This window comes from Oncorhynchus kisutch, linkage group LG13 (genome assembly GCF_002021735.2).
Source record: "Oncorhynchus kisutch isolate 150728-3 linkage group LG13, Okis_V2, whole genome shotgun sequence".
Lineage (NCBI taxonomy): Eukaryota > Metazoa > Chordata > Actinopteri > Salmoniformes > Salmonidae > Oncorhynchus > Oncorhynchus kisutch.
The window spans coordinates 58,953,123-58,978,275 of NC_034186.2; the positions used below are offsets into that span (position 1 = coordinate 58,953,123).

The window sequence follows — 25,153 nt, forward strand, 5'->3', positions numbered from 1 at the left end:
ACCAACCCCCACCAACCCCCACTCCTCCAACCTTCGCAGTTAAACCGTTTAAAAAGACATACTTGCGTAATTGAAGAAGCAGAAGGTGGTTGATCTTGCGTCGGGGAAAGTGTCTTGTCATCACCTGAAAGTTTAAGTTTGACGCTAAAAGCTACGTCTGTGCAGTTACAAATAATTGACCAGGTTAAGTAGCCGCCTTCCAACGTTTTCACACTCTCTGAGCTTTAATCCCACTCATGTCCAGCTGAGAAAGACAACAAGAAAGAACAATTCAAGGCCTCGGGAGAAACACGATCAAAACAACCATAAACAACAGCCCCAATACTGTAATATCCATGGATTACAAATTAAGCCTGTGGTAATCAAATGAAGTGGCCATGAAAAGGATGTGTGTGTATCAAATAAATAAAATATAACTAAAGCTTTGGAAAGACAGGGTCATGTGTGCCTTTCCAAGGACATTTCATGAAGGGCACTCCACTGCAAACTAATGGACACAAATGCCTACTGTAGCAAACATTTTGAAATTGAATGCTTAACCTTTCTGTCAAAAACCCTGCAGTATGTGGGATAGAAGATTAGCAAAATTGTTGTCTTTGAAACTCTTTCAATGTCAAAAATAACAGCTAAAACACCAAAAAAGGCATGCAAATGTACAAATGTACTGTGTTATGGTCTTGTTTACATGGTGAAAGAATGCCTATTTAGTATGCATTTGAAGGTGGCAACATTGTGCTCTGAAGCTGGAAAATAGAAATATGTTACGTCATCATTTCATAGTTCAATATCAATCAAAACGAGGTGAGGTGAGGATGAAAGAACCATAGAAATAGAATGATTAAATTAGATAAATTATATATTTCTATGGAAAGGACGTATAAAACCATTTTTCGTTTACAAGCAATTGTCACATTCGAGTGATGCGCACGCATCCCCACACCAGAAAGCTCTGTAGCAGGATATCCGGCGCTAAAGTGAGGACCCAGACCAACTTAACAGTGACTGAGTGATGACCATGAAAACATGCAAGACTCATGGCTATAGCTACAGTATGTTCAACAAGTGCATTATTCTTCTGGCTTTAACTAGCTCTAATTGTGATTTTATCAATCCTCTGATGACACCTGTGATGTTGCAGACGATAACCATCTGATTACGTGTTTGTTAACTTGCATGAGCTGCATTTAAAGTTGCATGTGATCGTATCCACTACTAGCTAAACAAAGAGGTTTCTGATGGCGAACCGCAAGGGCAACTTTTCATGACGAGGTCTGGTGATAGTTCTATTACCTGTGTGGTGATGTCAATCCTCCAGGGGTTGACCTGCAGCCCACCACACCAGCCCCCACGGCCGTACAGCCAGGTGCCATGCTCGTTGGGCACCGCCCCCTCTCCCACCCGCATGGCACACCCCAGGGCTGAACCTGGAAAATAACACAACCCCAGGAAACAGTCAGGACAATGGGATCGTTAAAGAATGCTGCACTGAAAACATGGTAAATGCAGTATAATGCATTGATATGGTAGGACCTACATTCATTTGGAACAAAATGCATGACAAAAGACCCACACCTGACTCACTCAAATAAGAATAGAATAGGGACACAAGCAGGAAAACGCGCTAGGACAGGGGTCAGCAACAGGAAGCTTGCAGGACAAATTGGCCCCCAAATTATTTTTGTTTTAGGGCTAAAAATACGAATTTCCAGGAATTTAGCTAAATCCTTTAATTTAGGAAATCTGTTCTCAAGTATTTCTGCGAATACATAAAGAGACCTATGTGACCACGTCTCAATGTAATCAAAGTATGAAATGATTATGCTATTGTGAAATATAATGTAAATGTGGGCTTATTTACAGTGTAAAAACAATAATGTCCCCCCCCCCCCTGTCCTTCCAATTAGAAGAAAAAAATTGTCCCGCGGTTCAATTTAATTGCCCTCAGAGAAATACAGCCTCATCATGCTAATGTAACTATGGCCCAGACTATGGGAAGATTATATGAATCTGCATGACCAAACTTGAACGTTAGTCATTTCCCACCTGCCGAGTCAAAAATACGAGTGTGATTGAATGCTCCCTTGACGAGGAAGTGGTGTGATGTCACACAGAACTCGCCGCAGCTGTTCTCGTCGCTCCCGTGGCCTGGGATTACAGCATACTATTCCACCTAAGACACAATATGGTACATAAAATGACTGATTGCAATAATAACTTGATTTGTAAAGCAGTTTCTACCCACATTATGGCCAAAGTACTAACTAAAACAAAGGCATATTTAAAAAATGTAAGAACATGCAGTATATGACAATTACCCTTTATTATGAGTGAATGTAAACAGAATAAATATCAATTCTGCATCATACCTTTTAAGTTGAGGCTGGGACAGGGAATTTGATTGGTTGGTGTCTCTTGTTGTATTCCTTGTCAAAGGTGCCTCCACTGTACAATGACATCAGCTTCAAGGGGTAAAGCTTGGATGAGTGATTGGCTACAACAAGAGCAAAATCTAGTTATAACATCTGTTTGAAGAGTTCATCCTGTTACTTATTACCATATAAGAAATACAGAATGATACTGTAATGATACTGTCTTTAGACGGTATTGCATTGGTGCAGTGAGAAAAAGCTGATACTGGAGTACTTTTCCCTCTATGACTAATCTGTCATGACCGAGACTCATAGGGGGGGGTTGTCCTTTGCCAGGACAACTTTCCAGCAACTATTTGCAAACATCCTGTTATTTTCTATGACACTTTGCTTAGGATGGAAGTGCACATCTTTTTCTACCCATGATGAAAGAGGGATGAAATGGTCTAAATTGCTCAAGAAGAGTGATTTCTGTCCATTGTCACTAGTAGAACTGTACACAACAGGATGGCATACACACTGGAAACCTATTTAATGTTGGGGTTTTTAAAGTGAAAGAGTCAGTCCTATTGCCTAACCATCACTTAGCATTTTCTATACAGTAAAAATACAGGTGTGGCATATCAAGAAGCTGATTAAACAGCCCTTTCATTACACAGGTGCACCGTGTGCGGGGGACAATAAAAGGCCACTCTAAAATGTGCAGTTTTGTCACACAACACCACAGATGTCTCAAGTTGAGGGAGCGTGCAATTGGCATGCTGACTGCAAGAATACCAGAGCTGTTGCCAGAGAATTTAATGTTAATTTCTTTACCATAAGCCACCTCCAACGTCGTTTTTGAGAATTTGGCTGTACATCCAGTACGTGACAACCGCAGACCACGAGTAACCACGCCAGCCCAGGACCTCAACATCCGGCTTCTTCACCTGTGGGATCGTCTGAGACCAGCTGATGAAACTGAGTAGTATTTCAGTCCGTAATAAAGCCTGTTTGTGGGGAAAAACTCAGTCTGGTTGACTGGGCCTGTTCCCAAGTGGGTGGGCCTATGCCCTCCCAGGCACACCCTTGCCCAGTCATATGAAATCCATAGATTAGGGCCTAATGAATTTATTTCAATTCACTGATTTCCTTATATGAACTGTAACTCAGTTGAAATTGTTGCATTTATATTTTCATTCAGTATACATTTCCACACTATGAAGTTGAAGTAATACTGTAAAATTGTGAAGATTATGATAATACCCTTTTAGTGTAAGAGCAGTTTGAAAAGATTGCCTGGAATTTCTGCTTGTTTTGCACGGGTGTTTTGGCCTGTCTGGCGACATCACCAGGTGGTATAAGTTAGTAGACCAATAACAAAAACAGTTTCAAACCTCTGCCAATAAGTGCTAGTTTTCAGGTTACATATCCCTCCCATTAGGCCCATCAGACCACTACCAGACAGTCCCAGCAAAATTCTTCTTTGAGAAATTGCACCTTAATAAGAAGCCTTTTGGTTTTCTTTTTTACACTTTTAATTGAAAACAACCACAATAAGGTACTTCATTGTTACCCAGAAATGATTTGATATGGAGATTTAAAAAAAAAACATCAATGGAAGTCAATGGAAATGGAACAGCTTTGCCCTTCAAGAGTGATCTTAACAAATACCAAAATGCATTTTGGGGACTCATGTCAAATGGTATCAATATCATGTGACAACAAATGCACAGACTGTACCTGCGGGAAGGCTGTTATACAGCGCCACATCTCCATGTTGCAATGGGGACTGAAATCGTTACAGCACACAAACAGCTGCACAGTGTGATCCCAGTGGGAGTCATTCCTCTGGCTGGGACAGGACAGAAACGCGTCCAACTCCAACATGTCAAAATCCAACATGACTACCGACACAGTGAAATGGCAAAGTCAAAATTCCTTTAAAATATCTATCAAATTCTAATTATATTCAAAGCTGGTGCATTTATTGTCGACTTAGTGTATGGCACGACCATAAATGCTGAGTGTACAAAACATTAGGAACACGTTCCTAATATTGAGTTGCATCCCTTTTGCCCTCAGAACAGCCTCAATTTGTTGGGGCATGGACTACAAAGTGTCAAAAGTGTTCCACAGGGATGCTGGCCATTGTTGACACCAATGCTTCCCATAGTTGTGTCAAGTTGGTTGGATGTCCTTTGGGTGGTGGACCATTTTGATAAACACGGGATGTTGAGCGTGAAAAACCCAGCAGCATTGCAGTTCTTGACACACTCAAACCAGTGTGCCTGGCACCTACTACCATACCCCATTCAAAGGCACTTCAGTCTTTTGTCTTGCCCATTCACCATCTAAATGGCACACACACAATCCATGTGTCAATTTTCTCAAGGCTTAAAAATCCTTATTTAACCTGTCTCCCCCTTCACCTACACTGATTGTGGCTACTGCTCCACTCTGTCCTTGCATCAAATCAAATCAAATTTATTTGTCACATACACATGGTTAGCAGATGTTAATGCGAGTGTAGCGAAATGCTTGTGCTTCTAGTTCCGACAATGCAGTAATAACGAACAAGTAATCTAACTAACAATTCCAAAAAAAACTACTGTCTTATACATAGTGTAAGGGGATAAAGAATATGTACATAAGGATATATGAATGAGTGATGGTACAGAGCAGCATAGGCAAGATACAGTAGATGATATCGAGTACAGTATATACATATGAGATGAGTATGTAAACCAAGTGGCATAGTTAAAGTGGCTAGTGATACATGTATTACATAAGGATGCAGTCGATGATATAGAGTACAGTATCTACGTATGCATATGAGATGAATAACGTAGGGTAAGTAACATTATATAAGGTAGCATTGTTTAAAGTGGCTAGTGATATATTTACATCATTTCCCATCAATTCCCATGATTAAAGTGGCTGGAGTAGAGTCAGTGGCATTGACAGTGTGTTGGCAGTAGCCACTCAATGTTAGTGGTGGCTGTTTAACAGTCTGATGGCCTTGAGATAGAAGCTGTTTTTCAGTCTCTCGGTCCCAGCTTTGATGCACCTGTACTGACCTCGCCTTCTGGATGACAGCGGGGTGAACAGGCAGTGGCTCGGGTGGTTGATGTCCTTGATGATCTTTATGGCCTTCCTGTAGCATCGGGTGGTGTAGGTGTCCTGGAGGGCAGGTAGTTTGCCCCCGGTGATGCGTTGTGCAGACCTCACTACCCTCTGGAGAGCCTTACGGTTGAGGGCGGTGCAGTTGCCATACCAGGCGGTGATACAGCCCGCCAGGATGCTCTCGATTGTGCATCTGTAGAAGTTTGTGAGTGCTTTTGGTGACAAGCCGAATTTCTTCAGCCTCCTGAGGTTGAAGAGGCGCTGCTGCGCCTTCTTCACGATGCTGTCTGTGTGAGTGGACCAATTCAGTTTGTCTGTGATGTGTATGCCGAGGAACTTAAAACTTGCTACCCTCTCCACTACTGTTCCATCGATGTGGATGGGGGGGTGTTCCCTCTGCTGTTTCCTGAAGTCCACAATCATCTCCTTAGTTTTGTTGACGTTGAGTGTGAGGTTATTTTCCTGACACCACACTCCGAGGGCCCTCACCTCCTCCCTGTAGGCCGTCTCGTCGTTGTTGGTAATCAAGCCTACCACTGTTGTGTCGTCCGCAAACTTGATGATTGAGTTGGAGGCGTGCGTGGCCACGCAGTCGTGGGTGAACAGGGAGTACAGGAGAGGGCTCAGAACGCACCCTTGTGGGGCCCCAGTGTTGAGGATCAGCGGGGAGGAGATGTTGTTGCCTACCCTCACCACCTGGGGGCGGCCCGTCAGGAAGTCCAGTACCCAGTTGCACAGGGCGGGGTCGAGACCCAGGGTCTCGAGCTTGATGACGAGCTTGGAGGGTACTATGGTGTTAAATGCCGAGCTGTAGTCGATGAACAGCATTCTCACATAGGTATTCCTCTTGTCCAGATGGGTTAGGGCAGTGTGCAGTGTGGTTGAGATTGCATCGTCTGTGGACCTATTTGGGCGGTAAGCAAATTGGAGTGGGTCAAGGGTGTCAGGTAGGGTGGAGGTGATATGGTCCTTGACTAGTCTCTCAAAGCACTTCATGATGACGGATGTGAGTGCTACGGGGCGGTAGTCGTTTAGCTCAGTTACCTTAGCTTTCTTGGGAACAGGAACAATGGTGGCCCTCTTGAAGCATGTGGGAACAGCAGACTGGTATAGGGATTGGTTGAATATGTCCGTAAACACACCGGCCAGCTGGTCTGCGCATGCTCTGAGGGCGCGGCTGGGGATGCCGTCTGGGCCTGCAGCCTTGCGAGGGTTAACACGTTTAAATGTCTTACTCACTTCGGCTGCAGTGAAGGAGAGACCGCATGTTTTCGTTGCAGGCCGTGTCAGTGGCACTGTATTGTCCTCAAAGCGGGCAAAAAAGTTGTTTAGTCTGCCTGGGAGCAAGACATCCTGGTCCGTGACTGGGCTGGGTTTCTTCCTGTAGTCCGTGATTGACTGTAGACCCTGCCACATGCCTCTTGTGTCTGAGCCGTTGAATTGAGATTCTACTTTGTCTCTGTACTGGCGCTTAGCTTGTTTGATAGCCTTGCGGAGGGAATAGCTGCACTGTTTGTATTCAGTCATGTTACCAGACACCTTGCCCTGATTAAAAGCAGTGGTTCGCGCCTTCAGTTCCACACGAATGCTGCCATCAATCCACGGTTTCTGGTTGGGGAATGTTTTAATCGTTGCTATGGGAACGACATCTTCAACGCACGTTCTAATGAACTCGCACACCGAATCAGCGTATTCGTCAATGTTGTTGGCTGACGCAATACGAAACATCTCCCAGTCCACGTGATGGAAGCAGTCTTGGAGTGTGGAGTCAGCTTGGTCGGACCAGCGTTGGACAGACCTCAGCGTGGAAGCTTCTTGTTTTAGTTTCTGTCTGTAGGCAGGGATCAACAAAATGGAGTCGTGGTCAGCTTTTCCGAAAGGGGGGCGGGGCAGGGCCTTATATGCGTCGCGGAAGTTAGAGTAACAATGATCCAGGGTCTTTCCACCCCTGGTTGCGCAATCGATATGCTGATAAAATTTAGGGAGTCTTGTTTTCAGATTAGCCTTGTTAAAATCCCCAGCTACAATGAATACAGCCTCCGGATAAATCGTTTCCAGTTTGCAGAGAGTTAAATAAAGTTTGTTCAGAGCCATCGATGTGTCTGCTTGGGGGGGGATATATACGGCTGTGATTATAATCGAAGAGAATTCTCTTGGTAGATAATGCGGTCTACATTTGATTGTGAGGAATTCTAAATCAGGTGAACAGAAGGATTTGAGTTCCTGTATGTTTCTTTCATCACACCATGTCACGTTGGCCATAAGGCATACGCCCCCGCCCCTCTTCTTACCAGAAAGATGTTCGTTTCTGTCCGCGCGATGCGTGGAGAAACCCGCTGGCTGCACCGCTTCGGATTGCGTCTCACCAGTGAGCCACGTTTCCGTGAAACAGAGAACGTTACAGTCTCTGATGTCCCTCTGGAATGCTACCCTTGCTCGGATTTCATCAACCTTGTTGTCAAGAGACTGGACATTGGCAAGAAGAATGCTAGGGAGTGGTGCACGATGTGCCCGTCTCCGGAGTCTGACCAGAAGACCGCTTCGTTTCCCTCTTTTTCTGAGTCGTTTTTTTGGGTCGCTGCATGGGAACCATCCCGTGGCGCTGGTTGTAAGGCAGAACACAGGATCCGCATCGCGAAAAACATATTCTTGGTCGTACTGGTGGTGAGTTGACGCTGATCTTATATTCAGTAGTTCTTCTCGGCTGTATGTGATGAAACCTAAGATGACCTGGGGTACTAGTGTAAGAAATAACACGTAAAAAAACAAAAAACTGCATAGTTTCCTAGGACCGCGAAGCGAGGCGGCCATCTCTCTCGGCGCCGGAAGTTCACATCTGGATCTCCTCAAACACAGGGACCACCCAGGCTTGGTCACGGAGTATAGTCTGAAGCCCCTCATAGAAATCAAACCTATGAAGGAATGGTTATAGTTACCAAATAGCTGAAAATCTTTCTCTTTCTTCGCATACTCCTGACATATGAATTCCCGATGTCTTCAGTTTACTGTAATAACTAGGGAATCCATAGTGTGCTTACTGCTTACCACTGGGCCTGCCAGTTGATGAACTTGAAGGAGGGGTAGAGGAACCAGCCCATCTCAGACAGTGCCCCCTGCTGGTCAATGCCAATGAAGAAGTTTGGAGAGGGGGTACTCTGAAAGGACACGGTCACCATGTGCCCATATCTACAAAACATAGAATATAAACATCCATATATTCACTTTATTTGGTCCAATATTCATTTATGGTTGCGAATTTGACAATCAACAAATGTAAAATAACATACACCGTACATTCTATTGACCATTGCTCGCATATCTCATCAGGTCAGGAGTCGATAGATCATTTCCATGAGTAATCCATCCAAGACTACAGAGAGAACACTTCATCCTTAGAGGAAGCATGGCTTCCAGTGAGTTAAGTGAGGAAACCAACTTGACCAAACACTGTATGAGTCAGTCAGTCAGTCAGTCAGTGTTAGTTACCTAAGGGCCTGGGCGACAGAGGGCTCCCGGTGCACTATGGCAGCAGGTATGCCTAGTAGTGTAGAATATTTGTCTCCCACACAGTTCATATCCTGGATCGGGTTACCGGGACATGCATATGGACAAGGACACCTGTGGCGTTGGACTTGACCATGTTCTTCACCTGGGGACGGTAACAAACAGTGTCAATGTGTTCCTTCATGTCAAGTTCAAGCACATGGAAAGTCTGCTTGTGAGTCTTTACACAACCTCTCACATTCTATGGGAAACATTATGGACAACTGTATAACAACTCTTCTGTTAATCCTGGAAAATGGCAGTTAAATGTTTCCCAGCGTCTCTCCACCTATCCCTCTCTCCGTCTCATAACTGACCTTGGTGAAAAAAGGAACCCAGGCAACGACACCTGCAGCGGAGGGGGCCGGCTCACACCCGTCGCCTGCATCAATCAACTGGTGTTTCATCTAGCTCCAGGAACCCATCAGCCAATCATATCGCACATCAAGTCTCTTGACAATCACTGGCATATTCCACCCTGTATGTAATTAACATTTCAATAGACACGTCACTTCCAGAAGATGAACATAGAAAAAAAAAAATACATGGCCCATCTGTCATTAAATAACTCTGATGGCACCCTGAGAACTCTGAACTATAATATGTTCATCCAGGATAAAAAATAATAATAGTCAAAAAGGAAAGTTAAATGGATCACAGACAGTTGGGATCTAAATGCAAGGGGCAATGAAACTTCCACAGGTGCTTTGATGAGTGCACCATTCCTACAGTGCATAGCGAGTATTCCCTACCTGTAGAGGTACAAACTGCCTGAGAAAGGCCACAGTTGTGTCCCGAACGGACCCAGGAGTACAGCACACTGTGAATCCTTTTCCCATAGCCAAATACTGGAACAGGGGAGAAGTGCAATCTGGACAAAACGTATTTCTTTCTGTTGAACAGAAACACAAGGGGAAACTTGTAATATGTCAGTTCTGTTTAATGTCCTGTCTCCTCTATATTAACAAACAACAGTAAAAATGTGTGTTGCTCCTTTGTAATGATACCTATGGGTGGGTGCTATCGTGTAGGTCCTGGACCAAGTCGGTTAATGACGACTCGGAGTTCCACAGGCACACCAAAAAGGCAGACTTGTTGGTAAATTACCAACCCTGCATGTGGCGGGTAAACGAATTCTCCATCCAGGGTTACCACAGAAAGCTGGAGCTGTGTTACCTGGCTCCAATACCGTGACTTGTTGAGGAGTTCTTTTGGATATGACGTTGACGGTGCTGTGCGCAAATGTAGATGTTGAGAATGCACGCTCGTCGTAGTATAAATTATGAGTTGACTTCCTCCCTATAATTTTCGCTGTTTACACTTTTTGAATGACATGTAGGTCGAACGTTACTATTAAGCAGCACAGCACCAAAGTTGATAATAACCAAGCCCCATGTTCCACCCACAACGGTGGCGGTATGTCGACAATGTTCTAAATCAATATGCACACAGCAGTATATTTGGTCATTGCTGTATATGCAGAATATGTATATATCTTTTTTTAATTGACAGCATTGAGCCGGGAGTTGACAGACGATATAAGGACGAGTACTTCATTGTTTATTCCAAGGGATTTGTGAAGTGGGCGCGTGCACTTGTACGGCGCCCCATAAATGCTAAAAAGTCTTACAGACGGAAGGATTATTACTGTATGTGTGTTTATGCTTGGTTGAAGGATTTCACTGTACACATACACGCACGCATAGTCTCTTTCTCTCTCACACACACACCTGCTTTCTCGCTCACTCTGACCCATCACACTCTTTCTTGTTATTGAGTCCTACTCCCTACTTCTTGTTTAACGTTTCTTGTGTTTCTTTTATACTATATAAAGCGTCTTTGTGTCATTAAAAATCGGTATACATAGGCTACCATATATTAAATATGACGTTTTGACGTCACTTGTTTATGTTGTACTTCTGGATGGAATTGAGTGATTGCGAGTCCAGCACAGTGCCAAAAGTAGACTAGCCTTGTTCCAGACATGTAGATTTTAGGCCTCTGTTGAACAGAAGCAACAGTGGTTTTCCCCTTCAGAAATTGAAACACAAAGACATACCTACTGACTCATAATATGACCTAACGGCTTGACATTGACATCCACTTCAGCTCTGTCTGTGCATAAAAACGCCGGAGCGCACAGATGCGCCGATTGTAATGTCGCGCCAATGGATAGACGCACTTTTCTCTGTTAAAATTTGCTCCGTGTAGGTATTGCAGCAGGCTGCATCTTTGAAACTCTTGATATTATAGGAATTCAGTATTTATTCAGGCCATTGGTCTGATTTTATCAGTAAAGTTACTCTCATCAAATAAAATAAACGCATGAAGAGGAACAACTTTATGCACAGCACAGCTGCTACCACAATGAGGATAATTCTACTCATTATGGTATTTTCCCTCGTTATGGCACCTGTCCTCAGCCAAAAAATACATTTTGATGGCAGTTGGAGAGAAGACAATGATACGGTAGGACACCTCTCAAATGGGCAAAAATATGTTTAAAATATTTGACTGTAGCCTATATAGTGGCATTGTCGATATTAAGATAAAAAAAATGTTTCAGCACTGTCCCGTACATTTGTAAATGTGGACTATTTAGGAAGCAGCCACGGGCAGTGATAGGCTTCATAATAATCTTCTCGTGATTAGCCTAGGCTACTATCAAATGAATAAGCTAAATTGTGTATTTTATTTATTCAGAGGAAATTGCAACTATCTGAGCAATATAAAGAAATCCTGAAAAGAATGACTCGAAAACCTGAGTCACGCCAATTCTTTGGTCTTATGGGGATAAGAGGCTCTGGTAGGCTAACTACTTTCTAGTAATAATTCAATATTTTTAATATATTCTATTTCTATAAAAGCTCATCTGTATTTTTGCTTTTTCCCTTCCACTCTTTACAAAGTCCCAGGTAACAAGACCAGGTAAGTGTTGCCCGCATTACACTGTTGGTACTGACCATTTCAACTCAATTTTACTGAGGCTACTATTATGAAGATATTCATGGGATATAAGGCACAGAGATCCTATTAAATATGTAATTCTATGATAGAAGGTATGAAAACCACTAAGGTGGAACTGTTCTCATGCCATATACAATTCCCACGAGAGACTGCTGTGTAATGTCAAAATGGGATCGCTGTGGGAGATGTACTTTTCTCAGTCTGAAATTGCCCTACTATCACCTCTTTCCCAGGGCAGAAATTTGAGTCTTTTGTTGGACTGATGGGTAAAAGGAGCTCAGAGGAACAAGGTAAAATATCAGCATTTAGTGTATCCATGACTCATTCTGAGTGAGTTTTTTCTTTCTCTTAGGACATACTGTTGATTACTGTTATTCATGCAGGTTCCTTCTAATGGATCTCCATAGCAGCTACATACAACTTGCATCAAAATAATTAAATGTGAACCAGGATGCACTGAACATGTGTTTGCATGATTGTTTCAGTCAAGCGTGAAGTCCAATGTTTTGAAAACATTTTTGCGTCAGCAAATTAACAGTACTTGCAAAAATAGCTTTAGAAAATGAAGGAATATCCATATTACTGTGTGAAATGTCAAATCTATTCAGGCAAAATAACCTGCTAGTGCTCTGAAAACATTCATATTGTGCATGTAATGTGGCAGAATACTTACATCAAAAGTAAAACCACTAAACTGAGAAACGCTGAAAAGGAAACCCATGTTGCCCTCTGGTGGAGATATGGTGGAGACAAAGCAGATTAATACTGAACTACAGAGCAAAAATAACACATTTAAATATCAGTAGGCTTACATAATAGGTATTCTGAATGTAGAAAGGCAGTATCAACATGCATCTTTTAGCAGCATTCATTGCATTGCAAGTCTATCACATGTTTATTAAGTGACTTTGTACAATACAAATAAAAAATACAGATGAGTACATAGGCAAAGCAAAATATGGTTGACTTTCTTGTCCCACTTAATCTGATGACATGTGGAGTTACAGAAATATTCCTTTCATTTATTTCTTTGCTCTTTGTACGACTACTGAATGTATTTTAAACAGTCAATCCTCCTCAGAAACTGGTCAAAGCTTCAGATGAATTCTTACATACAAAAAAAAAAAAAAAGGACTTTAGCTGGCTCGGTGTATATATAAAAAATAAACTAACTGAAATATAACATTTATGAAGTTAATGGTGGTCCAAGGCTAGTGAAATTGGCTAAAAACAGAAGAAAGCATTACATTTTGGAAAAAGCTTCAGCCATAAAAAATAAAAAAAAGCCCAAGGTGCATTTTAGCCTCTTTTAGATTTCCCATTCCTCCTATTGAGAGACCGAGACTGTAGTTTCCTGTTAGGCTACATTGCATGGGGAGCTGTTCAGTATGAGGTTTATCTGTTACACTTTACTAAACAAAACGGTTTTTGGAAATGCCATTTCCTTTTCCACATCATGGAAGAGCTTTTGTGCATGTAAACAAATAAAACCACTGAAACATGATTGTTGCTCTGCATAAAACTGTAGTAATCAGTTGTTAAATAGACATTGCAACCTTGGGCAGTATTCAGTTATATATGGGTTTGGCCTGTCTAAGACGGTAAGTTTGGTTAAGGTAAACACATTCCTTGGAGAAGTCCACAGGCAGCTCTCTTCCGGTCATTGTGACAGTACATGCAGACCCAGCTGGGCTGTACAAGAGCTTTGGTGCCACACATAGATGTCCAAGCTGGCAACAAGTACAACTTGGTGTTTCTGCAGACTGTCTAAAATATCTTCCCCTTCTTTTTGTTCTTTTCCAGAGTCCTGTAGAGGAGATCATGTTAAAGTGAATATAGTATATAAGGCAATATAATGATGCAAACATTTACAATCAGTGGTTGAGATATGATTATACAACAGTGACATCTAGTGGGACACGCTGGTATTACGTTCTGCACACACCCTTGTTTGTGTGTCCAGTTGAGCTTTTTTCTCTAGCCAACAGACAACAATAAATAGAGCTACTTTTGTAACAACCAAAGTCACCATTACAGTTCAGTTGTGTGACAGACACTGTTACCTGGAGGCATCCAGTCTCTGTTGCTCCAGGCGCTGATTGGCCTCCCAGTTGGCCCGGTCATCCTCAAACTGGCGTCTCTTCTCCTCCAGCTCCTTGTGCTGGGCCTCCAGATTCTTCTTCATCTGCTCATGACGCCTCGACAGCTGCAGAAGAGACATTTTGAAAACAATTGAAAAGACATGCTCACAACTGTGACTCACTGAATAACTGACAATTGTTGCGAAGAGGACTATCCTGGTTAAATAAGTGTGCATTTGGAAATGTAACACTTCAGAGAGAGGGGCAGTGAAGTTCTCACACACACACACGATAACTAGTCATTATACACATCCGCTCACACCCCCCACTCCCTGTCTCACTAAGACTTTCAGTGCATCAACACCCACCAAAAAGTGAGTGTTTATGCATCAGGAAGTAAGAAGCCAAACCATACGGTAGGGGTCAGTAGTGTAGTAAGCCAATGTGACTGATGTTACCTCAGCCTCGGAATCTTTCAGCTTCTGGATCTTCTCCTTGACCTTCATCTCAAACACCTGTTCCATTTCCATCTCCATCTTCTTCATCTTGGCCACGTGCTCCCGCCGCTCCTCCTCCATCTGAGCCAGGGGGCTCCTGCAGGGTCACACACACGTATGCAGGCAAACAGTCAGAGCAGTCCCACAGTGCACCGTCACCATCCATCACCAACACAGTGGAACAATCCGCACAGTAATGCCACCCCCATTTCTTTGCAGGGAATTGGCACATACAAGGATCTATGCATGAAAGGAATGGTAGGACTCAATGTGGTGACTGAAGTGTGGAAAAGCAGAGGGAAGAAGAAACCCAATTTGCTCATAGACCAGCACCAAGCAATCACAGAGCTGAGTTAGCTAAGCTGTTAGCATAGGCTAGTGAGTAACTGTAGAGAAAAAGTGGTGCTTTGGGATGTTAGCTTAGCTAAATGTTAGTAAACTCAATTGAAAGTGAGAAGAAGCCACCAGTCTAACTACGCTAATTACACTTGAAGTATTTGCAATGTAATATGCGTGTTTATCAATTCCCAGTTGACTTCTCAATGTTGGCATCTACAGGGTTCCTTGAGACATTGTCTGACATGAGGGGGGAGAAAGGAGAGAAGAAAACACCCTGAACTGGGAGAAAGAGAATCCAGACAAGGGAGGAAAATGGTATATTAAAAAAAAAAAAATGATCTAAGGAAACATAAATTGACCACTTACATGCCTTCACCTGTGTCATGTCTAAAAAAACAGAAACACACACACTTAGCATGCTGCGATGAAATCATGCACTACGACAACGGAAAAACTCAAACGGACTGACCGCACTAACTAAAACATACACTTAGAACGAAACACCTACTTTCTCGCGGTAAACAAGGAAAAGTTCACAAAGAAACAAAACCACTTTTCTAGAGGCATGAAACGGTGTGTGTAGTAGTAGTGTACAGTAGTAGCCTTACATTAGTAGCATGTGTTTGGTGCGTAGCTGTGCGTTAGGAACCGCAGTGTGTGAGGGTGTCTCTCAGTAAAGAGCTACGCTGCAGAGCGTGGTTGGTGTACATAACAGGGTCTTAGGTGTGAGAGAGCAGCAGTGTGGAATTTAAAGGGATAGTTATGGATTTTGGCAACCATGCCCTTTTCTACTTCCCAAGAGTCAGATGAACTTGTGGATACCATTTTTATATCTCTGTGTCCAGTATGAAGGAAGTTCGAGATAGCGTTGCGAGCCAATGCTAACTAGCGTTAGCACAATGACTGGAAGTCTATGGGTATCTGCAGATAGCGCAATGACCGGAAGTATAAGGGTAAGACTAGTTAGCAATTGCGCTTACGCTAGTTAGCATTGTACTAGATAGCAACTTCCTTTAAACTGCATGGAGAGAGACATAAAAATGGCATCCCCGAGTTCATCAGACTCTGGGGAAGTAGATAAAGGGCCTCATTGCCATAATCCATAAGTGTCCCTTTAAGCTGTAATACCTGCATTTGGAATGATGGACCTATATTGGAAAAAAATTACCCCCAAGAACACTACAACAATAATCATCCATTTATACACAGCCTAAATATCACGTCAATATGATAAAACATTTCAAATGTCCAGTAGATTATCTGTCAGGTAAAATATGCCTTTAAGCAACAAAAAAAGTTAGGCTGTGCATGTTAAATAGAGAACCACTGGTAGCTGTTGGACTCACTTCGTCGACTGTTGACCCTTGACCCTGTTGTTGTCCTGTCCGTTGTAGGTGACTGCTGCCAGCTTCCTGCTTCGGTAGTTCTCATAGTGGACGTTATTGGTCACGTCCTTCAGGTCCTGCATGTGGGTTCTGTACGCAACAAAACAAGTCTTAGAAACCATGTTGAGGCTATGGTCAATGTGGTTGACAATGTTAGAATTTTTGTATAAAAAAAAAAATGCATGGTCATTTCCTATACATTTTTGTAACTTCATGTTTTGAGTCTGTACCTGATGAGCATGTCTCGTAGGATGGTGAAATCACAGTGGTCTCCGTTCTCAACTGCAAGGAAAGACAATCAATACATATTCAAACCCCTCTCCAAAAGGAGCCTCTTAATAGATTTCCCCTTAACTTCATCTCCCATCATGCCTGGTACCTTCTGCCACTCCCCATGGGTACTGTCGTCCTCTGGTCCTCTTCCCGTTCACCTCGATGATGGTGTTACTGCCCACCACGGCCAGGGGCAGACGGTCCTGCAAGCAAAATAACACAACGGCGTGTGAGACGTGTGTGTGTGTGTGTGTATGCAACAGCCCCTCCAGAATTTTGTGATAGGCTAGTTGTGGGCCAAAATATTTGGTTTTGCTGCAGAAATTCAGATATTTTACATGGCAATTTGCAACAATTTTGACCAATTTGGAAAAAAGTTTGACATGCTGCTTGATTGAACCATTTTATGCAGTAAAAGTAGGTTATTGGTTAAAATGTCCAGCACTCTTTTTTTTGTGCAGTGATTGGAGAGCTATATGTGGTAATATTGCAATGATTTGACTGTTTTATGTGGTAATAGTGCAGTGATTGGTAATTTGCACACCCTCGCATAATAAGCAGGGAATTGTTGATTTTGCAAAAACAATTGCGATCGCAATATCCAGGCGGGACTGATGCAGCTAAGTGCCTAAGAGTTCAAATGGCTAAGTTCGTTGGTGCACGCATGGTGCTTACAACTCCTCGAGGTACATATGTATTATACCTTGATCTTCTTCACCAGTTTGTTCTCTTCCTCATCATCAGTCTCTGGGAACTCGTAGATCTTGATTTTATGTTCCAGGATTTCCCGCATGATCTGAGGGAAGGTTCAGTATGATTTATTAACATACAAAAGACGTGCGAGACAGTTATTTTTATCATGTGGTATCAACTCCATTCAGACTGTACTGCCCAGGGGAAATTTAGAGGGCATCGTCAGAGCAGTATGTGGAATGGGAAACCTCCCATTCTGCCCAAACAGTCTATTTCTATCTGCAACAATCAAGTCTTCCTCTGTGTAAACCCTTGACGCCCCACCCCCCCAGACAGAGCCCAGCCCCCCCCAGACAGAGCCTACTGACCTGCTTCTTGAACCGTTGGCACTCCTCTGGGGTGAGAGTGTCTGCTTTTGCGATCAGTGGGATGACGTTCACCTTCTCATGCAACCGTTTCATAAACTCAATATCCAGAGGCTTCAGTCTGGAGGGAGACGTGACAAAATGTACATTAATACCATAAATGCTGGGGTAGGGGTACTGATGGACATATTCCTGACAGGTCCACTATTTTCATAGCAAACCACGAAGCTCACATTTCTTTCCTTACATCTATTAACTAATAAAACATTGTTTGCAATGGAGCTCTAGTAGTTTAAACAAACAAGTAATTCAACGACAACACAAATAACTAATGTCTGTGTCCAGAACACTTTCCCCAGCTGTTTCCCGTGAGCATTGTCACTGTGCAAGGCACTCGAGTGCGAGTCAGCTTATATCAGCTGGTGCTGCGAGGAGTGTGTGTGAGGGGTCAGTGTGTGAGAGGCCAGCATAAGCTGCTCATCCTAAGAGCCTGCCTCAACATTAACTGGGGGATTGTAACGACAATGTCCCGTAGAACAGAGAATGAACAGTGAACGCATGCACACATCCCATTTACCCCAGAGCCACGATATACACAGCCTTCTCTGACAGATGGCCAATGCCCTTTAGCACTAACAGTCATATGAAACAACTATGTAGGTATATTGCAAAACAACCCTAAAGAGTGAGAAAAAAAAGCCTATAAGAGGCAGTAGCCAAAAATTATTGGAATTTCTAATATTGGGTATTCTACTTTACACTTGTGAAATCTTAGTAAATCTCAAGACGCCCTCCCCCTTCATTCTCTCCCTCCCACCCAGACTCACCCATGTCCCGAGGGGGCGATGAAGTAGAGGCAGCACTGCACTCTGCTGTCAGGCATCAGTCGTCTGTTCACCCGCGACTCACAGTTGAGGTAATCCTCAAACTTGCTGTCTATGTGGTCGATGACCGGCTGCCAGCTGCGCGGTACACAGCCACAGGGAGGAAACAAACCCACACACATTGAGCCAAAAATGGACGCTACTTCCTGGAAACCTGCTCGCAAGCTATGAGCTGAAATGGCTATCAAATGGGCCAAGATCAATGCATTTATCGGAGCCAAAATAGAGTTGTCAAATTTTGCGTACCAGTTGCTATTGTCCACAGCGTCGCCGAATCCTGGGGTGTCGACTATTGTGAGCAGGAGCTGGACACCACCTTCCTTTACTAACACTTTGGATTGCTCCACCTAGGAAATAGAGAATTATATTAGCCTTCAATAGTTGCCTTGTCTAAATGCATACTGTTACTGTTCATATATGGTATATGACAGTGAGATAGTGAACAATACAACTTTCCTAAGAACCATCATAAGAATATTAAGCACCCACTACACTTCTGGTTATTTAACTTTTGGACAACAATGCAGTACCTAATGCGTTGAGCCAACACCGGTCTCCACAAGAGAGTGTTTGCCACAACACAGAAGAAATGAGCATACTGCCAATCCCAATGAAGGGAATGAAGAGGACCAAAACAACCTCTCAGGAAGACAACTTGTCGCCAAATGTGTAGCACACATTGAGGCCAGTGGGTGATGCTCATTCTAGCTGCATGTATCAGCATGCAGTCTAACAGTGTGCTATTACCGAACTATGCAGAGGAACCAGAAAAACAGACGGGCGTCTGTGTGGAGATAACGTTGCATTTTGGAGGCCAAGTAGAGCAAGTTTCTGGACTAAATGACATCCAGTGCCTTCAGAAAGTATTCACACCCCTTGCCATTTTCCACGTTTTGTTGTGTTACAGCCGGAATTTAAAATAAATTATATAGAGATTTTTTTGGCGTCACAAGCCTATACACAATACCTCATAATGTCAAAGTGGGAAAATTTTGTTTTAATTTAATTTTCACATTGAATGAAATATAAAGCTGAAACGTCTTGAATCGTGCAGTGAATTTCAAACACAGATTCAACCACAAAGACCAGGGATGTTTTCCAATGCCTCGCAAAGGGCACCTATTCATAGATGGGTAAAAGAATAATAATTTAAAGCAGCCCTTCAATAGCCCTTTGAGCATGGTGAAGTTATTAATTACACTTTTGATGTTATGTCATTACACCCAGTCACTAAAGTGATACAGGCGTCCTTCCTAACTCCGTTGCCGGAGAGGTGACTTTAAAACAGCTACAGCATTTAAATGGCTGTGATCGGAGAAAACTGAGGATGGATCAACATTGTAGTTACTCCACAATTACTAACCTAAAAGACAGAGGAAGCCTGTACATAATAAAAAATATTCAAAAAGATGCATCCTGTTTGTAATAAGGTACTAAAGTAATACTGCAAAATATGTGAAGCAATTAACACTTTGTATTCAGGACAAAAGTTATGTTTGGAGCAAATCCAATAAAACACATTACTGAGTACCACCCTCCATATTTTCAAGCATAAAATGGTGGCTGCATCATGTTATGGGTATGATTGTAATCGTTAAGGACTGAGGAGTTTCAGGGAAAAAAAAGAAAGAAATGGAATAAAGCTAAGCACAGGCAAAATCCTAGAGGGAAACCTGGTTCAGTCTGCTTTCCACCAGACAGAGATTAATTTATCTTTCAGCAGGACAGTAACCTAAAACAAGGCCATATCTCCAGTGTAGTTGCTTACCAAGAAGATAGTGAATGTTACTGAATGGCCGAGATACAATTTTGACTTAAATCTATGGGAAGACCTGACACTGGTTGTCTAGTAATGATCAACAATCAATTTGACAGAGCTTTGAAAACATTTAAAATAATAAAAAGGCAAATGTTGCACAATCCAGGTGTGGAAATCTTTTTAGAGACTTATAGAGAAAGACTCACAGCTGTAAATCGCTGCCAAATGTGCTTCTACAAAGTATTGACTCAGATGTGTGAATACTTATGTAAATGTATTTCATTTTCGATACATTCGCAAAACTAAAAAATCCGTTGTGGGGTATTGTGTGTAGATGGGTGAGAAAATTCAGGCTGTAACACAAAATGTGGAATAAGTCAAGGGGTATGAATACTTTAGTCTGCTCTAGATCACAGAATGTGTTTCAAATGCCAAGGTATCAACACTGAGGAAAACTAACATGGTCACCAGTGAAATAAGGATATTCAACCAGAGAATCCAGGACTGCTAAGCAGAAGTGTTTTAAACTACCTGTACAGTCTTTTTGACTCTGTGTGAAGGCCCAGGGTATTCTGACGAGTACAAGTCTGTTAGGAACAGAGAGTTGATCAACGTGGACTTGCCCAATCCCGATTCACCTAGAAGAAAACAAAAACTGTTGCAATAAAAATGAATCTATTTTGTTTAATTAAAAAATGTAAGCATGGCTCATATAGCCTAATGACAGTGTTGCTACATTAGGATCATTGTCATTTTAAATGAGTGAGTCAATGCAATTCAACATATTGGCCTAGTATGCACAGTAAAAAAAAAATATATATATATATATATATATATATTTGCATGAATGGCTATCCCACAGTGGGATATACTTGCTTTCAACCTGTATGGTTAACATTCAAAGACATTATAAACAGCTAACCATACAGGTTGAAAGCAAGTATATCCCACTGTGTGATAGCCATTCATGCAACTTTAGAGGCATCCCATGGTACTGTAGAAGATTCTAATAAAGCCCAGCCAATAAATCCCATCAAAGGTCATGTCTTTGATTGAGGGCCATTGACATTTGTCCAAGACAACCATCCATCTAATGATTGTGTAAAGGGCTAGGACAACAGCTCCTGGTCTGAACGTGGCTAGAGAATGCCTCTCATCATGCCGGCTGTGTGGTCCCATTTCTCTAGCGTGGCTAGCCATTGTGTGCCTGGTCTCCATGCTCCTGGGGAATTAAATCATTAGGGCAGTGGAACTTACCACTGGCACTGACCTCGATCGTCAACGGGCTGCTGTTTACAGGCTACAGTATTGAGAGATGAGAGCTACCGTTTCTGTGTTGAGTGATTGCACTTGACTACGTGCATTTCAATGCCCATCATACTCCTATGAATATGGATGGCTAGTTTATATCAACACACCAGTGTTTTCCATGTAACAGGACAGGTTGGCGTGCTACACTCAGCGAGGCATAGTGCACTGTGCCAGTCACCGCCAATAACGCTAGTCCTTTCTCACACTACCTGTGACCTAAGCCAGCAGGGACATGTGGGCTCAAATCTCCTCAGGACCTGGTAGAGGAGCTAGCTCTGCCTACTGCCGAGGCATTGTGTATGTAACCGTGTACGAGACTGATATTGCTGAATTAACAAACTAGCAACCACTTTCTTTTTTGCTGTAGATTTTGTATTAAAATGTACAAAAATGGATACAAAATCCTCAGCAAAAAAATTAAAATGGTTGATAGTTTGACTCTTTGCTAATTCAGCAATATCAGTCTCGTACACCGTTACATACACACTGCCTCGGTAGAGGAGCTAGCTCTGCCTACTGCCAAGTCCTGAGGAGATTTGAGCCCACATGTCCCTGCTGGCTTAGGTCACTGGTAGTGTGAGAAAGGGCTAGCGTTATCGGCGGTGACTGGCACAGCGCACTTTGCCTCACTGAGCGCAGCACGCCAACCTGTCCTGTTACATGGAAAACACTGGTGTATTTATATAAACTAGCCTGCTTCACATGAGCAAAATATGCATTGTTTGTGCTGCGTTTTTGCATTCACAGAAATAGGACTTTAAAAACCTTATTATTATTATTGCACCAATCAGGCTGGCGAAATCTTCAAGGCATTTCTGGGCCCCAACAGCCAACTTGGGCACCATCCAACACACTGCCTTAAAGGACATTTTATAGAGCAGGGTAAATCATGGTGACTTGTTTAAGAGGAACCATATTGCATGAGAGTGCCTGGCAAGGCAGACATGTTTAGATAGAATGACCAGTGTAGAATGACCCGTGTAGAATGACAAGTATAGCCTGACTTCTTAAACTGATCAATGATAAACCCATGACTGGCTCAGAAAGAGGCTGCTGTTCAGATGAAATGCGAGATGAACTATTCTTAGCAGTGAGGGAGAACTCCTGCTATGCCGACCACAGGAAATGGTTTGACCCAAAGAAACATTTTCCCTCCAAACAGTGACTGATTAGCAAATGAAGGTCCTGGCCGAGTTCAATGACCGCATCCAAGTACTACAACAGCACTCTTGTATTTCTGATAATAATGCGCAGTTTTTTTATAAATCCAATCAAAAGCAATGCTATTTTAAAAAGGCAGGCAGATGTGGGGAAAAAATAAACGAGAGAGGTTATCTTCCCTCCCCCGACTGAGAGGAGGTTAAAACCACACACATGCACTTCGCTTGCACATAACTATTCCTTTCTCAAAATGTAAACTTACTATACACAGCTTTTACTAGTCAACTGTATTGTTAAAACTGAAATGACTGAAAACATGACTCGGTTGAACCATGACCTCAATATATGAATAGCATTTTCTTACCAACAACCATCAGGGTGAATTCAAAGCCTCTCTTCACCGACTTTCTGTACACTTGGTTGGGAAGGCTAGCAAAGCCCACATACCCCTCCAGATTCTTTTGTTGCTGGAAAGTAACATACGAGCACAACATCACCACCACAGCTTTTGCAATGTTATGTAACAGGCCAAGGTTACTTCAAAATTAGGGGAAAGTAATTCTGATAAGCAGGCAAATAAACATTGGCCTAACTTTCCAATCCATCCATACTTACAGCTGTTTTATGGAAATAATCATGCGATGTGGTCCAAAGTGAGGTAAGAGCCAGAGGAGAGAACACAGGCGACAACAATCAATATCAGCAATAATCCTAACAAAGAATTCTGTTTTCAGAATCAATTTCACAAACTGTAAAGCCTGGGGATAAATAATGTGTGTTTAGGCTAGCAAGCATAACATCACAGAGTTGGATAGTATGGTACAATGTTATTCACTGTTGTTGGCTTTCCTATGGGGTATAACAGAGTCCAATCTCTGTGATGCCCTTAGCCTTGGACTGTTGTTCAAATGTTTTCAATTGAAAGCCTATGTCTGTGCGAAATTACCATTCAAACTGTAAGTCTTCTTTATGTCCATGCATGGTATAAGTGAGATCACTATCTGTACACCAGTGGAGGCTGGTGGGAGGAGCTATAGGAGGACGGGCTCATTGTAATGGATAGAATGAAAGAAACAGCATCAAACCTGGCTTCCATGTGTTTGATACTGTTCCATATATTCCATTCCATCCATCACAATGTGCCCGTCCTCCCACCAGCACCTACTGCTTTACACTGTTACATGGAAAATGTTTCTGGCAACTGATTCAAATCCTTCTTCACGATAATGCTAGCTAGTGTGGTTTCCGTTTCAGTTAGCGGGTCAACTGAAGGAAGTGGTGAGAGGAGTACACATTTTTCTCATGCAGTCATGAGTGCATCTTCATCGCAATTTAATAGGCATTCTTTAATAAATAAAAAAACCTGGCTCACTTTCACTCGGTCCTACCCCCAAACCACTATGAAAAGGGAGACACCCAAAGATACCCATCTTCAGACTTGACACGTCCTTAGATCTATCCAAGGTCTGAGAATCTAGCTGTGTTGGCTTGAGCGAGTGTTTAACCTCATCTGTCCCCTTGCCTCAGATAATCAGAGCATACTCTGGTTTGCTGTTTTCTACACTATATGGTGTCACACACACACTTTAATCTACTTTCAGTGTAACACTCATGGTCAAATCAAGTGTTTGAAATAGCTGGAAGTAAATACATTGCTTGACATTATTGTTTTGCTAGCTAACAATAAACAATGGCTTGCTCGGTGAATACTGGGACAGTCATTTAATTTAAGGGTAAGGATTTGGCGTTAGCATTTTCGGAATCGTAGGCTAGCAAGCCAGCTGGCTAACGTTAGGTGGTGAACATGACGTTATCGCCACAATAAATAAAAAAAGCTAGCTAGCGTTACCTCGATTGAGTTTACTTAACAAACACCAGATACATAACATAAAACATTAGCTTTTGGAATGAACCACTAGGTAGATAAAATTGGCGCAAGCAATTCGCGATGAGGGACAAAATAACTTACACAGGAAATGCCTAAGCTAATGCTAACCTGCTAGCAACTCATCCAACAACTGGTGGGGGGACGACTGGGCGTTGGTTACTCAGACAACTAGAAAGCCACGAACAACCATTACTTTAAAATAGCCATTCTGATACAACAAGCTATAAATGTAATTTCCAACGCAGTTTTCGGACATTTTTTTTATACAGTAAGTAGGCTCACCCATAATGTTGACGTTTGCTGCCGCTCAGAAACCGATCATTCACAACTCAACATTCCCCTTCTCACTAGCGCATACCTACGTACTATGGCCGACGTAATGTCACACCTGAACGACGAAGAGTACGCCAGATACAATGCGTACTGCGATTATGAATAGCAAAAATTAAGGACCAAACATCTCGCGGTAGTTTGTTCATTGCCTGAGTTATCCACATGCTATCGCGACAACAGTGTTACATTTTTCAAAAAAT

The 25,153-nt window shown here is 42.5% G+C and overlaps 1 protein-coding gene, 1 long non-coding RNA gene and 1 pseudogene across 3 annotated transcripts; 1 reads left to right on the forward strand and 2 right to left on the reverse strand.

Moving 5' to 3' along the window:
• Nucleotides 1–208: 208 nt before the first annotated feature.
• On the reverse strand, nucleotides 209–11,404 carry LOC109901738 (uncharacterized; annotated as a pseudogene).
• A 322-nt stretch (nucleotides 11,405–11,726) lies between these two features.
• LOC109902081 (uncharacterized) lies at nucleotides 11,727–12,953 on the forward strand. Its single transcript, XR_004202476.1, has 3 exons — nucleotides 11,727–11,823; nucleotides 11,927–11,945; nucleotides 12,218–12,953. It is a non-coding gene; the product is annotated as an uncharacterized LOC109902081 (long non-coding RNA).
• Nucleotides 12,852–25,125, reverse strand: LOC109902080 (septin-7). Of its 2 annotated transcripts, XM_020498149.2 has the most exons (15): nucleotides 24,903–25,125; nucleotides 23,348–23,349; nucleotides 23,097–23,199; nucleotides 20,792–20,898; nucleotides 18,748–18,848; nucleotides 18,445–18,579; nucleotides 17,621–17,738; nucleotides 17,263–17,355; nucleotides 16,666–16,762; nucleotides 16,517–16,568; nucleotides 16,248–16,376; nucleotides 15,268–15,288; nucleotides 14,524–14,659; nucleotides 14,048–14,190; nucleotides 12,852–13,791 (listed from the first exon to the last, which is right to left on the reverse strand). In XM_020498149.2, exons 1-15 carry the CDS (start codon nucleotides 24,904–24,906, stop codon nucleotides 13,752–13,754), a joined length of 1,281 nt encoding a protein of 426 aa, XP_020353738.1. In that variant the 5' UTR covers nucleotides 24,907–25,125; the 3' UTR covers nucleotides 12,852–13,751. The 2 variants fall into 2 exon arrangements, with proteins under 2 accessions (XP_020353738.1, XP_020353739.1); XM_020498150.2 differs by lacking the exon at nucleotides 15,268–15,288.
• Nucleotides 25,126–25,153: the final 28 nt, after the last annotated feature.

What these genes read in the sequence shown, in the direction of transcription:
- LOC109902080 (XM_020498149.2), bottom strand. An exon ending in GCCAACGGTTCAAGAAGCAG is followed by an intron (nt 17,356 to 17,620) that starts GTCAGTAGGCTC and finishes ACCTTCCCTCAG; the next exon opens with ATCATGCGGGAAATCCTGGA. An exon ending in AACTGGTGAAGAAGATCAAG is followed by an intron (nt 16,763 to 17,262) that starts GTATAATACATA and finishes TTTTGCTTGCAG; the next exon opens with GACCGTCTGCCCCTGGCCGT.